This window comes from Tachypleus tridentatus, chromosome 12 (assembly GCF_004210375.1).
Source record: "Tachypleus tridentatus isolate NWPU-2018 chromosome 12, ASM421037v1, whole genome shotgun sequence".
Lineage (NCBI taxonomy): Eukaryota > Metazoa > Arthropoda > Merostomata > Xiphosura > Limulidae > Tachypleus > Tachypleus tridentatus.
The window spans coordinates 45366094-45381709 of record NC_134836.1 but is presented as its reverse complement, the minus strand read 5'-3'; the positions used below and the strand labels follow the sequence as shown (position 1 = coordinate 45381709).

The following is a 15616-nucleotide window of genomic DNA, read 5'->3' as shown; positions in this document are numbered from 1 at the left end:
ATGTATCGAGTGTTGAAATTTCTCCATGAATTATAGAACATTTAACATGAATAAATCTAGCACATACACATGGAAACACATCTTAAGTCCATATTCACCACACATCATATTTGTTGAAACACTGCTGCATTTATGAACACAGTAGTTATACCCACTTCTTTACATTTTTTTGGATCCACTAATCTACAACTACTTTATGATGTGTGAATAACCAATTAAAAGCTTAGAATGTCCCCCTACTTCAGCCTGTCTGAAATACTGATAAACATGTGTACAAGATTTCAAACAGTAAGGTGACACTTTAGTGAGCTTGAAATTCCATATATTTATTTTTAGACCTAAATACAGCTTAGATATTAGCTTAATAAATTAAATTGGGATTCTATTGTACCGATATTGTTCTTTGATTTTTAGTTATTTCAATAAATAACCTAAACAATTATTTCACATCATTCAACTGCAAAAATTGATAAAATCTTGGAACCTCTGGCAAGCAGCAAACAAGTAAAACGTTCATAAATAGAAGAGCTAACTGTTTGCTATACTTCATGTATGTTATGAGATATAAGCCATTTAAACAAAATATATGTGCTTTTGTGCTATAATTTCCTGTCATTCTAAAACAAGAAAGTATAATTTATATTTCCTTATTTTTTTGGTGATTACAAAGTCAAAGTGAATGATCCCATACAGATATTCGACAGTGAAAATTAAGTTTATTTTTTTAAACAGATCTCTGATAATTAACTCAGGATTAAAGATTTTGTATACAATATTTAAAAATGTTTTGATACATAAAAGTATTTCTAATCTTCAAACCAAAATTACTTTTCATGTTGGATAATAAAGATTTCAAAAGAAAAAATCATGAAAAAAACATTACTTAAAAAAATAATAAAAGTTAATAAAACAAATTCTGATATATTAGATACAAAAGCATATATTGTAATGTTTACTAATAACTTACAAAATTTTGCAAAAATACACTAATGTAAAAGTTAGAGCACAAAATGTTCATTCCCTGGGAATGAGCTGATGCTGAAAGAGTTAATCACTCTCGATATATTTCTTATTGCATTTCCTGCATATTCAGGAAAATACTTTATAAAACAGTTTGATCCAGAGAAGCAAAATTTAACTAAAATAACAATAACAACACAGGCCTGCAAACTGAAACTTCATAAAGGATTTTAATAATGAATTTTCTATAATTTATCGATGCAGACTTCAAAAATATTAATTTGTTTACAACAATAAACTTTTTTTTTTTTATTGTTAAGTTTGGTTTCTAGAACGATAAATAAGACTCCCAAATTGGTCTAGAGAAATCTATAGTCATTGGTGACCCAATTTCAATGACAAATTTCACTTATGCAAATGTACATGTGATGTTTACAAAAAATCTATATTTGATGGAGAAAAATGTATATTATTTCTTGATTCAGCATACAGGAATTACTGCAGACATGTAGAAATTAAGACAAACCATCACATCCCTGTACAATTCTAAATATGAATTAAAATGTGTGGATGTGGTGGAGGATGTTTTACAACTAAATGTATATTGCATAATTCTTTTGTCTTCTGGTAAATTATTAATAGTTTTGATTTGCAATTTGATTGAAATACATATTAGTATAAAACGTACAAGATTAAGGACCACTGAAACTGTTACAGCACCTCATTTAAGGATAGACTACAAATGATCAAAAGCATACGAAACACCTTCTGCAATTAACATTACAATTTGGACTATTTGTGAATCTTATGCTGCTCATATAAACACTATTTACAATAAATGAACTATATGAAGACTGCAAAATGTTCAAATTTTCAAAACTTCACAGGAATTCTCATGTAAAAATTACCTGATGCAAATATGTGATTTATTATATACAAGACATTTCCTTGTTAGTTATTTTTAGTTAATTACTGTTCTTATTATACAATTAATTTATACAACTCAAAGTTACCAATCTGAGTTAAACTGAAGTTGAACATTATTATTTTTAAAACTTTGCTACACTTCTTTGAAAATATTCTGAAATAAGTTGTCTGTAAAGCAACTTCAAATATATGTTTGAAAGTAGTTTATGGCTATTATTAAAAAAAATCACAAACATTTGAATGAATACCTATTTTAGTCAAATCTATACTTACAAGAGTGCTATATAACTTTGATTTGTGTATTATTCTAGGGAATGTAAAAAAGAAAAGTATTACAATCTTAGTAAAATGCAGAACTAACACAAACTATGATAAAACAGCACGTTATATCCAGTTGTGAGGATGTGCACACAGCAGATATTTTTTCATTTTAAATTGCATTGCAGCGTGGAATGAATAAAACATGTCAGTGAGAAATAGAACATTAAATGTAGGTAACATACAGTTTCTTTACACAAATACAATTCACGGAATACAAGCTTACTTAAGTAAACTGCTATACTAGCCACAATTATGGCTAAAGCATCAATTCCAAGACCCAATAAAGGAACACTCAGTTTACTTCCTACTTCATCCTCAGAACAGGTGCAATTTTCACATGACCATCCACTAGGACATTCACAGTAGTAACCCTTGCCATGAGGCCTGTTGTAACAGTGTCCACCATAGCCACATGGTTTTGTGAGACATTCATTCTCATCCAGACACTGTAGTCTGTCTTCAGACACTTCAAAACCCACAGGACATCTGAGGTAAATAATGACACTAAATTGTATAAAATATAAAATACTAATAAAAAAAATGGACCAAGAAAGAGTTAAGTGTTCCTCATTTGAAATTTACTGGAGTACAGGATTTCAAGATGATGCAGAATTAAAGTGTAATTTTGTTTCTGTTCTACGCACCTTACATGTGCAACACACAGTCTCTGGTGGTAAAGCACTAGAAAAATATTCCAAGATGATAAATAAAAGATAGAAATGTTCATGTATAGGGATGCAATAATGTTTAGGGTAAATCTTGAAGCATTCCAAATGTGCTATTATAGTTTAGTTGCTTGCTTATTTTTTCCTAATAGAGTAAAAATAATAATGCATTAATATTTATGCTTTTAGTATATAAGTACTTGATATTGCTCAAGGTGAGTTAATATGACTTAAGGTAACTTGTCACATAAAACTTGGTTACCTCTTCTTATCTTTAATACTTGGGAAGCAAATAAATACTAACTAATTTAGTGCATACTTCAATAAATTTTGTATGTTCAAAGAAAATTATGAATGTTTCCTAAAGGTTAGGTCTAATTTTACAACTAAAAGATTTCTATGCAAATGAGAAAAACAAATTAACATTGAGTATATACTTTTTTCAAAAATGGACAACTTTAGCTATATTAGTATTAGTTATGCAAGTTAAAGAAAACACACTTAAGGTCAATTGTTGTTTGCTTTATCTTTGAGCCTTACATGCAAATATGTGACCATCTGTTCATTATTAGTGGATGTATTTAATTTTTTTTACCCGTTTCTTTGGAAGGTTTTTTTACGTAGCCATTTGTGTGTGTTTGCTGCTTTTCATCACCAAGATTTAAGTGCTACACACACACACACACACACACTTATATACACACAAATGTTTTAGCTTTGTAAAGTTCCTAAGTAGTTATCAAATATATGCACTATTTTCAGCGCTTGTTTTGAAATGCTGAAGAGATAATTTCACTACACAAAATTTGGCATCCATTCGAGATTTTCGAGAAAATTTTGGGTCACACAAAACTCTTTCCTGTTCCATCCTTTTGTTTTTAACACTATACTTACTCAAGATGTTAAGGAGACAGACCAAAATGGCTGCAAGAGCTGCCATGCTTAGCTTCATCACTTTTGCCTGGACCATTGACTGGCAATCACTACCACTAAAGCTGTCAGTACATAGACAATAATGTCCTTTGCCGTCTGGCCTGTCCACACACGTGCCACCATTGTAACAAGGATCACTCAAACAAGCATTAGCATCAGTGCAGTTTTTACCATCCTCTGTCACTACAAAACCATCACGACACCTGTTGCAAAAGATCCCAAGCTCTATTGTTAGTTTGCTACTCTACAACCCATCACCAAGCAGGTTACTACAAATCTTTGTTGGTAGTAGAAGGAACTCAATCCAAATATTGATCAATTTTAAACATTTCTGGAGAACAGTTATTAAAACTGTAATTAAAAGGTACAATTTTGTCTTAAAATTGACCACAAAATTTTACACATTTAATTGAGTTTTTGTATTATTTATGTGAATTAGAGTTCATCAATGTAAACTACTTGTATTTAAAAATTCATTAGTTATTCACCTTAATGTTGTTTAAAATTTTAAGTTCCTCAATAATGTTGTTTACATTGACTGAATTCCTCCTACAACATATAGCTGTTGTTAGTACAAAATCTTTATAAAATATCTTTTACAAAGTATGAAAACCTTCAGAAGTGTTAAAAAGTAGACTAAATTTTAGTTTTAACCAAGCATGCATTTCCCAGTGAAATACTACTCTAAAGGAACTATTGCAAAAAAGTGCAAACTGTGTTTGTTCTATCATTGACAACTATAACAAAACATTTCTGATAAAGCCTGAAATTTTTAGTAGATAAATCAGACCACAGCCATGAAAAAGAGCAGTATATGACTCAAATATATTTAAAGTTTAGTTTCTATGTGCTATTATTCTGTTCATATTTTTCATATCGAAATAGCACTTGTGATAAAACTTTACTTCCTGAGCCTGTCTCTTCACTTTAGTTAGTAATACAAACTGTTAAAAAAGCAAGGAAAAAAATCAATCACGTGCTGAGATTAAAGAAATGTTAGTAGCCAATATTAATCAGCTTTTCCTTTTCTCAGTAAACACCTAAATTAATAAACCCATTACTTTATAACAATATGTACATTAATGTTTCCAAATAAAACATATAAATCAGGAAAGAACAAAGAGTAAAATATTAACAATAAAAATTTACCATAGAAATACATTAAACATTTTGGTTGGCAATTTTTTATAATTATTAAAATGATAAATGGACTTTGTCAAATGAATGTTAAAACATTTTAGCATTATACTGAGGGTTAATTGTATTTCACAAGAACAAGGTTACATTTTTCATGCTGCCTTTGTAACAACTTAATCATTGGTCATGACTATATAGTACTACCTAACAATAATTTAAATTATAGAAGTTTTCTGTCAAGAATAGATAAACTAGATATTGGTTCATGCAGACTACAAATATAAATACTACCTATAATTTAAACTTAAAACTTTGTTACAGGAATTTTTCTTTCCCCTTGAGAGTACTGAAGGCTTCCATTTTTAAAATTATATTCTGTTTAGTCCTTCAGTCTAATTTTGTATATGAATATCCCTTCCTTGTTGGGAATTTATCACTAACCAATATAGAAGAACATTATACATTAAGAAATGTCAGTCACTCTTATGAAATAAATTAACCCGCTTTGAGCATTTCACATGGTAATGGATGAGAAATAAATGCTACTTAAGTGGTCACAAAAATTTTATGGCCATGAAGAACCTTATATTAAATACCTGCACTCATGTAGAAGCCAGAGATCTTTACAAACAAAAGGTGGAGGGCAGATTATGTTTTTGCATGGACTGTTAGAAGGACAACCATCAATAAGATTGTTCCATTCAACAACAGCCGCATTTTCAGATCCATTCTCCATAGGAAGATACCGCTGATCAAGTCTTATATCATTCATGCAGCCTGTATAAACATGAATATCAAAAATTTAAATTACTAGTTTCTCATTTTTAAATCGCTTTTTACAAAGGTATAAGAACAAGAATACAGAACAGGTTTTTTTTTTGTTCTTACATTTTTTTTAACACCTGATAACAAAAATACCATTTTCAGTGAATTTATTTTCTGCCTACTTGTCACTTTTCATTCATAGGTTGGTAGACTACCCCCACCCACAAGACATTCATAACTTGTTACTGTAAGATAAGACAAAATTAGTTTTTTTTTTTTATTAATGCAATAGAAACATTAACTATTTCTGGTACATCAAGTAGATTCTTACCTTCATGGAAATCATTATCCACTACTGTAACTCCTGGTCCTACGTACTGAACATCACCTCCGGCAATAACATTTTGTTTTTCCATTTCCATCAACTGATGTAGGTTCTTATAGTCGATAATCTCATTGTAACGCCGTCCTCCACCCCCATCCAATGAGATACTAGCTGTGCTTCCATATCTAAGAACTTGAACAGTGTGCCACTGGCCATCACTGACAGTCACATGAGGAAGCCATAACTCTCGTTCATCTGTGGAACTGTGTTGATTAAGGTTAAAACGAAAGTGGAGTTTCTTGTCCCGAACCTGTAAAACAGTGAATGAGCTTTAACATTGCAAGTTGATAATACAAAGAGTCATCTTTTTGTACATCTTCTCAAACATGGTAAAGTTCCAGTTATGCAAATTTGGTCATTTACATTTCATTTAGAATGAGATATGTACAAATTAGTTTGAATAATTTTAATTTCAAGACTATCTTGAAACATTAAGAAACCCCAATCATGAATATACTAATTTTAAAAATTAAGACTAAAGTACAGGATTTTAATTTATGATGGAAACTGAGTTTTAGTATCTTTATAAACCAAAATAAGAGTATTACATGCTGGCTGCATTAATATAATAAATATTTTATGACTTACCCACCCTTAACATTTTAAACATCAATTACTCTAAAATATTGGATATCTTAAACCTTTAATTTATAATTGACCATATTTTAAATGACTTCATCCTTGCACAATTGTTCAAGTTGTAATAACTATCAGTGTTACATTAGCAACTGAAAACAGTATGTGTAGCAAATGTAATTTGTTTTTGCTTTAATCTTCATAATTCTGAACAAGTTGTGGTTCTCTGAAAACAATTCCAATGATTGTTTGTCACTTATAATAAATTCAAAAAATAAATGAAAACAACTGGTTGAAACTAACCATTCAGTTGACCTTTCCTATTCAAACTACTTTTAAAACAAGTGCTTTTAGAAGTCTCATTTCTCAAACTTATTATTGATCCACTCAGGAATTTTTGAATTATGTTTGTTTAAAATTGATAATTTACAAACAAATCCAATGTTCTTACTTATATTATTTTCCTCCTATTTATTTCTGTTCCTTCATCATTTCTCAGTTTTAAGATGAATTACAGTTTGCAATGTTCCATTAGGAGATTTAGGTTTTACTAAAGTGATAGGTTCATCTAGAATTTTTTTTTAAAGTTTTATAGTTATGTGACTGGCTTGAATATTGGGTTTATTTTAATATTTAATACTAAATAATGTCACACTTTAACCTTAAGAATACAAAGCACTGATGACGTCTTTCATAACAAAACTGCTTCACATTTTAAACTTTATATGCTAAATATATAAACATACAATCAAAACATAAGCTTTAAGTTTCCCACTAATTTTTTAAGGATGAGTAAGACTTTTACTAGATGTTGTGGAGTACATTGAAAATATTATAAACACTTTGGGAAGAAAGAACCTTGAAATTGAAAAGAAATACCTCTAGAATACAATATTCTCGACCATGTTTACTTGTGGCCCGGAAAAGCTCTCCGTGTTTCTGTCGAGTACGGAACATGAGCTGAATGTCAGTCTTGTAAGTGTCTGGTTCAAAGGACAAAGCATACTTTATGTAGCTGCTCTGTTGAAACATCTTGGCTTGAGTAGCTGTAAGAATAATTTTTCTTAATAAGTTGTATTTTAACATTTATATTAACTGACTTTTACAACAAAGACACTTCAGATTCTTTACCCATTTAATTTTTGCCACAATTTAACTATAAACACCAATCCAAACAAATTATCTTTTACATTTATCTATGAATTTGATTGTTTATTTTGGAAGATATACCTAAGCTCACACATACCAAAAACATTTTTTTCTTAAATATCTTTCAAATACTTTCACACCAGTACAACTAAGCTGTTGATAACATATGGTATTCAAATGTTATATAACAGAAAAAAATATATTTTAATTTTTTAAATATGTACCTCGGTTACAGTGAGCCCCATGCCAACCAGGATCACAGATACACCGAGCTGAATGATAGGTGCCTTCACATTTACCATGATCACAGAAGGAAGTGATACTGTTAACATTACAACTATCATCTGCAGGTGGACAACCTGGCTGACTACCATCAGAACTGCCTGGACTTCCAAGGTCAAACATCTGCAAAATACATTATTACTGATATTTGTTTCAAAGACATTGTAAATATCTCGCATGGCACATTCATAAAAAAAACTCAAGGGCCTCAATTCATACAAGATAACTTCACAAGCCATGCTACTGAACAGCAAAACACAAAAATATTTAAATATTTGACTACAAGTTCTGTTGTTACAAACAGAAAATTACAACAAGATAAGCAGTTTTAACTTGATGACAGTATGTATAATTACAGCTCAATCACTGTACAATCTATTTTGATGACTTCAGCGAAAGCAAATACATTATACAGAATGTGGAAGAATTACAAGATTTGTTGTTGAATTTTGTGGAAAGCTACATGAGGGCTATCTGTGCTAACCATCCCTAATTTAGCAGTGTAAGACTAGAGGGAAGGCAGCTAGTCATCACCACTCATTGCCGATTCTGATCTACTCTTTTACCAACGAATAGTGGGATTGACCCTAACATTATAATGCCCCCATGGCTGAAAGGGCAAGCATGTTTGGTGCAGTGGAGATTTGAGCCAGCGACCCTCGGATTGTAGGTTGAATATCTTAACCACCTGGTAATGCCAGATCTAAGACTTGTTCCTTAAAAAATTTCTACATCAAATTTTATTAAGTAGCTGTAAAATGGAAAGTTTCAATTGTTTTAAAAAAAATTAAATATTTTACTTCAGACTTCAGAGACTATGAAAAAATATCCTATTTATTTCTAATAAAAATCAAATATTCCAATTAAAAGATACACTTTGTAAACAAAGTTTATGAAAACAAATAAAATCATTTTTTGGAATTAAAGGTTTTATTGCTTCTTGTAAGTAATGTTCAATAAAGCTTCCTGTCTCCAAATTTTTTCTACCACAGATTCTGCCAGAATAAACTATAATTTTGTTTAAGAATTATTACCAATACTTAAATATTTCATTACTTTTAAAACAGATTTAAAAAAAACTTGTACACTCCACAACATAAAGGACAAACAGAAGATGTGACGTTATTGCTGTGAAAATACAAAACCATTGTTATAAAACAGTTTCAACCAATTAAATCATTATGCAAATGAACCATTTAGTGATCAGCCATGTGAAATAAAATGTTTCTGTGTGCTATATATAATAGCCTCACAGCATCTTCTCTCAGTTGCACATCTAAGGAGAATCTCAGAAATTAAGTGTTCCAAATAATTCAGAAATCATGATTAGATGTCAAGGAAAATGCACAGATTTTTCACCCACATGAAAAGCCACTGGGTTTTTATGAAAGATCACAGGTCACAGTAAGCTCTTTGTAATTGGCAACAAGATCCTCAAAATGTCATTAGAATAATGTGCATCTGCATTTAAACCAATGGTAGAGTTGCTTAAACATTTGGATACTGCATGTCAGCAATAACTCAAGCAAATAACCAATATTTCTTGTTCTTGGCTCATTGCAATTAATAAAGCAACTGGTATAAGTTACAACTGTACAAGTGATATGAAACATATTTCAGAGGGTTATCTTGTGTGCTAGATGCCCAAGAAAATGCATTTCTATTTACAGCAAGGCAAGAAATAGCTCACTTTTAATAGCAGCAAAAAGCAGTCAGTGAGTCAATGACAGAGAGCAATATTCTTTTACCTATTGACAGTCCTTCACCTTGCAGCCAGTAAACAGGTAAACACTCGTGTGAAAAGAAACCAGAACTAGGTGCATTATAATGTTCAGTTGTGGTGGAATGATACTGTGAAAGAACTGACATTTAATTTATTTTTTTTTTTAATGGTCCTGCCATGTACTAGTGCACTTGACACCAATTTCAGCTTAACCTTTTCTCGATTAATGAACTTACTGAGTGCAACTCATAACTCAGCTTTCAAATTGTGATGAAAAATTGTTCTGAATTAAACAATTGTTTATCTATAAATACAAAATCAATGCCTGTCCTATATTTAAAGTCTGTTATCATCAACATTAACATTTCTTGAAGAATTAGCAAAAGAATGTTTTATTAGTCAAACTTACTTCCCAATCCTCTGAGTTAGCTTAACATTCTTTTTATTTTCCAAAACCTTTGGTTTATCCAATTTTGTAAATAATGGTTACACTTGCATTACTACCTATGAAGTTAAGAACTTTAGCATGTAATGTTTGGAAACATATAACCTAAAGCAAAAACAGTCAGAGAAATTGATAAGAAGAAACCTCTAAGTAAAAATGCAACTCAAAATGGCTGGTATGGTTTTACTAATTAGTAAAATTGTTAATACCCATACCAGCCATTCTGAGATGCAGTCAGAGAAATTAGTTACACTTTAAAAGCATTGATGCTTGGTGCAGCCAAAGGTAATAAAATAGGATTTTTTTTTATTCTATTTTCTTTTAATTTTGGAAATTTGCAGTTTATAAATGCAAATTTTCCTTGACCAAAAATATTGGTAGCAAAATATTTTATTATGATGCTTCATGATGGCTCCATTTTAAGATGTAGGTCATTTGGTTTCAAACACTTATTTAGCTATGTTGCATTTGCATGGTTTATCACAAGAAGTTGACTGTTACAACAGGCAAAATAAATTATCAAAAGAAATATGTTAATAAACATGAAACAAGCTAAAACTGATTTAAATACATGGAACAAAATTTCTATTAAAAAAAGAAAAATAGAAGATAAGACTATTTTAGTAAATGTGGAGTTTTACAACCAAACATTTAATATAAACAATAAAGCACATTAAAAGTTTCTTTTCAAGCACTTTTTAAATTGTACCTGGTTTAATAAAATTTAGTTGTGTTTTGACTGCAAGAACACAGAAATTGGTGGATGCTTTTATAGCACACCTATAGTCCAGAACATTTTTAGTGGATTAACCATCTATTTTCAATGTGATAGGCTTAATGAAATATCTCTTAATAAGAGTAAATAAAGATTACTATGCTCACTCAATTTCACATCCATCAAGCATGTATGAGATGTGACATCCCCAAAGTGATTTCAATCAATAAATATATTCTAAATACTGTTTTTCAAAAAGAGATGCCACAAATATTTTTAACAAAATCTAATCTTAAGCAAATAGCACTGGTGCCAGGCTGACTCATGCTATTTTTGGTGACCATATTCCAACACTGAAGCAAAATACAATGAACTATAACTGTCACCAAATGTTCTTTTATAAACACTTTAAATCATGTGATCATCAGATGCCTCACATGTGCAATCATTACGGAGATTACTCAAACTTTTTCTAACAGTGATTTTATGCTGTTAGGTTAAAATAAAAACTTCAGTCATCAATTAATGTTTTATGTAAAGTACATTTCTTAGAGCTAATCAAGTTGACTGGCATTTATAAACATTTTATTATTATTATTTTTTTTTTAATGGAGAAACTTTATGCAAGTTATTATAACAGTATAAATAAATATATCAAAAAACATTTGACAAAATAATACACTATTTAAATTAATCGGTTCTATTATTTTTTTTGTACTGACATTTAATCTTCATCCATGAGAAAAGAAAGCTTAAAGAAAGTACAACATATTATGATAAGAGGGAAAATCATTTAATTACCTCACTATTATGAAATACATTTCTTATGCACCCTTCAAAACCTTCTCTAGTGTGTTGATACTGCCAGGTAAAGTTCAGAATTTTATGGTGGACTCCACCAATTTGAAGTGGAGAATTCACGTTCAAAAATTCATTGAAAGGAGGAATGGTTCCATGACCTTCACAGCCTGAACTGTCAAACTTGGGTGTTTCAGAATCGGTGATCTCGGCATGGATACAATCATCTACTCTGATTCGAATATTCTGGAATTAAAAAGATAATACAAGATCAATGAAATCTGACATATTACAGTCCTGATCTTTCAATACTTTTCATATCTTGTCGTTAACCCGTGAGTCACCAATATGTGCCAGTATGCTTGTTCAAGTATGTTTTGATAGTGTTTTTAAATTGTATAAAGTACATTATGTACGTGTGTGTGCTATTATCATGTAATTCGTTTTTAAAAAACATGTTGAAACATGAAACTGTAAACCCTGTAAGATACACAAAATGTAACTTGCACTCAATTTGATAATTTTATATCTTTAATATGTTTCAATAAGTTGTAAACACTTGAAATGTAATGTATTAAATCTAAATTGTATACAAGTTCCTTCACATCACACAGTGTAACATATACTATTTGTTTTTCAGGTTTGTAATGTAATATATTCAAGATACAGCAAGTACAAAACTAAAATTTTACATAACTTGGAGTCAGGTGATGTTATGCCATCAGAAGTTGACAGTTTGAGGGTTTTTTCTGTAGTATATAATCAGTGAAACTATGATGAAATAACTACAAAATTTAATCTTGACAATGAATGACAAAAAATAATTAAATATAAGATTCATACTTTACGTTATTTGTTTCATCAATGGGCAACACCAGTCAAGAGCCTGCTAGAATCTACTGGGTGGTAATAAAAAGGAACATGTCCAAAACAACCATCTTAACAATGAGAACCATAAACCTTATTTGGACAATATAATGTATAGTATCATGATTTAAAGTGCATCTAAATAATATCTTCTCAGTGAAATTAAAGAACATATGACAATATATACATGATGCACCATATCAGCTATATCAAGTACTCCTGAAGCCTTTTCTACAGTATTAATGTTCTTTAGGACAGCTGGGATATGATAAACAGTCATAATTGAGACAAAAGCAGTTTTCTTGTGAACTAGAACAAGGTGAAGCATAATTTATACTAATCTTATACACATTATTACACATCGGAATTGAGGAAAATATTTTTTACTTCAAGTTACACATTGTCATTATTTTGTCTGACTTAACTTCCTCAACATTCTGAAGGACTGGCAATCACAGAATGTGTCAAGTGACCAGGATGTAAACAGATGTATTAGTAATGATAAGAATAAGAGTAACATCATACATCAACCACACCATATTTCCCATACAAAGGTTTCTTGCCCAGTAACAGGGCTCTCAGGCTGGTTGAGGTACTGCAAATAGAGTAGTGGTTGAAGATTTATTACCAAACTGCTTGAACAACTGTGTGTAAACTGTATTGTTTTTACTGCAAATTAGAACAGCTTTTATTTCTCTTTTTTCTCTAACATCTAACATTATGAGATTAGTGATCTGAATAAGATACATTTCAGTGTGTGGGATGTTGACAAAATTAATTTTCACTCTTCAGTAGAAAGGTTATTGCAGTAGTTTAGTTTTATTTATGAACAAAATTTGATATATTCACTTACAATAATAAGGCATATTGCATCCTTCTGAAGCAGTTTTTGAGACACCTAAATTTGTTTTCTCCTAACAAATGGTTTGCAGTATTGGAATATACGTGTCAATTTTTAGGCAACAAAAAATTATACAAGAGCAAATAGGTAGTTGCTTGTTATAGACTGATGAATAATAGTTTCATGAGTAATATTTTTTCCAAGTTTTTATGCATGCCTAATAAAAAGAAAAAAATTACTTACTTCTCTATCCCAGAATATGTTTAACTTATGCCATTCTCCATCGTTTAGGGTTCTTTTGGTGTTCACTCTAACCTCTGCTGTCCCTGATCCAAAATCCACCAAGAGCCTAGGCCTCCCATCTTGAAGTTCTACAGACAAGAAATCCTGTATACCAATTTCTCGGGGTTCTGGGTTAGTGATAGGTCCATTGTAAAGCAGTAGACCATTGGGTTTCAGAGTCATGAACTCTAAACTGAGATGAGAATTCTCACACTGTTGCAAGGCTGGAAACCACGCCCACCCTCTACCATTGAACGAACGTGTTGTGATCTGACACTGAGGTCCATCGAATTGTCCAGTACAATTACATCTGAACAAAAATAATTATTGTTATTATTGTGTGTAAAGTAATTGCTTTAAAACAGAATATTATAAAAAACATTGTTCATTCCACTTCAAAATATTTTAAAGTATTCAAATATTTTTGAGATACTAATTAACAATTATGTAATCATTTAACTCGTACCACATTCACTTATTTAAAATTCATAACACATTAATATTTATCCATTACTACACTGAAGTTTATTCTTACTTGACTCCATTTGAACCCTCACTACATCTACCATTGTTGAAACAAGGAAGTGGTCTTTGTCTACATGACTCTTCTTCAGAGAAATCTCTTGCACCACATACACACATTGGTTTAATCCAGCTGTTTACACCAACAAAGGAAGTCCTATTGGCATTTACAACAATTGGCTGGCGCTCCACTATCAGCTTATTGGTGCAGCTATCCTCACAGTTCAGATTTTCAATCAAACACTCATCAATTCCCACCATGGTGATGTTGATACCAACTTTCTTCTCAATCTGAGGTAATAACAATCATACATATCATGATTTTGATTTCATACAAATAATCATATTGTTGGAAAATAATCTTTATTTATTTAAGCTGGAAATTTCAATACAGAAAATATGACAACTGACACCAGCATAGGAACGTTTTGCAGAATACTGCACATTTTGCATTTGGGAGCAACTTTTCATGTGACTTAAATGTCTAAAAAAAGTATAAAACAGTTATTTCACTTGAATCTTTGGTATTGAAAGACACTCTTTATAGCATTTTCTCATCATGGCTCTCTCTCTTCACTGGAACAACCTGCTGATATGCTATTCAATTGAATAAGAAAGTACTTATGCATAACCAATCTAGACAAAACCATCAATTTTGGATAGCTTTGAAAGAATTCTAACAATATGTCCTTGTTCAAAGGGTATGTCAGTTAAACAATGTTTAACTATGTTCATAAAACACATTAAAGAACAATAATTTCCTATCTATTTAACATATACAAAGTTTATTTTTTTTAAAAAGGTGCTATTTTCACCAGATTTAGAGAAGCAATCACATACAGGATTTTTAATAAGAAATATCTGCACGTAAAGTAAAACATTTGATTTGTTTGTTTTTGAATTATGTGCAAAGCTACAAGAAAGCTATCTGCAGTAGTTGCCCCTAATTTAGCAGCAGCACCACCCACTGCCAACTATTGGGCTACTCTTTTACCAACTAACAGTATGGTTGATTATCACATTATAACACCCTCAAGGCTAAAAATGTTGACACGTTTCGTACGGTGAGGATTGGAACCCGCAACTCTTAGATAACAATTCAAGCACCCTAACCATCTGGCCATGCTAGGTCAAGTTAATACAGATCTAGACCTGTAAGCGAAATGCCAGTAATAGTGGAAAAACTTGGAGTAGGACAAATATACCAGCAGATTACAGAAGATGTCTTATGAAATGCATGTTTCACATTCAATGGACCAACTTCATCTGGATAACTGGCAGAAGTAAGGATTCATGGGAATCACAAATACAAACATATAGTCA

The 15616-nt window shown here is 30.9% G+C and overlaps 1 protein-coding gene across 4 annotated transcripts in view; it reads right to left on the bottom strand.

The window, feature by feature from the left end:
• Positions 1-15616, bottom strand: part of CadN (neural cadherin) — a 154153-nt gene that overhangs the window by 6284 nt on the left and 132253 nt on the right. For 2 of the 4 annotated variants that reach the window (XM_076469121.1, XM_076469120.1), the window contains exons 27-34: positions 14307-14584; positions 13733-14081; positions 11785-12027; positions 8043-8223; positions 7549-7715; positions 6040-6343; positions 5540-5720; positions 3768-4009 (exon numbers count right to left, since the gene is read on the bottom strand). In XM_076469121.1, the coding sequence (XP_076325236.1) occupies positions 3768-4009; positions 5540-5720; positions 6040-6343; positions 7549-7715; positions 8043-8223; positions 11785-12027; positions 13733-14081; positions 14307-14584 (1945 nt within the window). Of the gene's footprint in view, positions 1-2431; positions 2695-3767; positions 4010-5539; positions 5721-6039; positions 6344-7548; positions 7716-8042; positions 8224-11784; positions 12028-13732; positions 14082-14306; positions 14585-15616 lie in introns of all 4 variants that reach the window. The other 2 variants (XM_076469119.1, XM_076469118.1) reach the window with 1 other exon arrangement.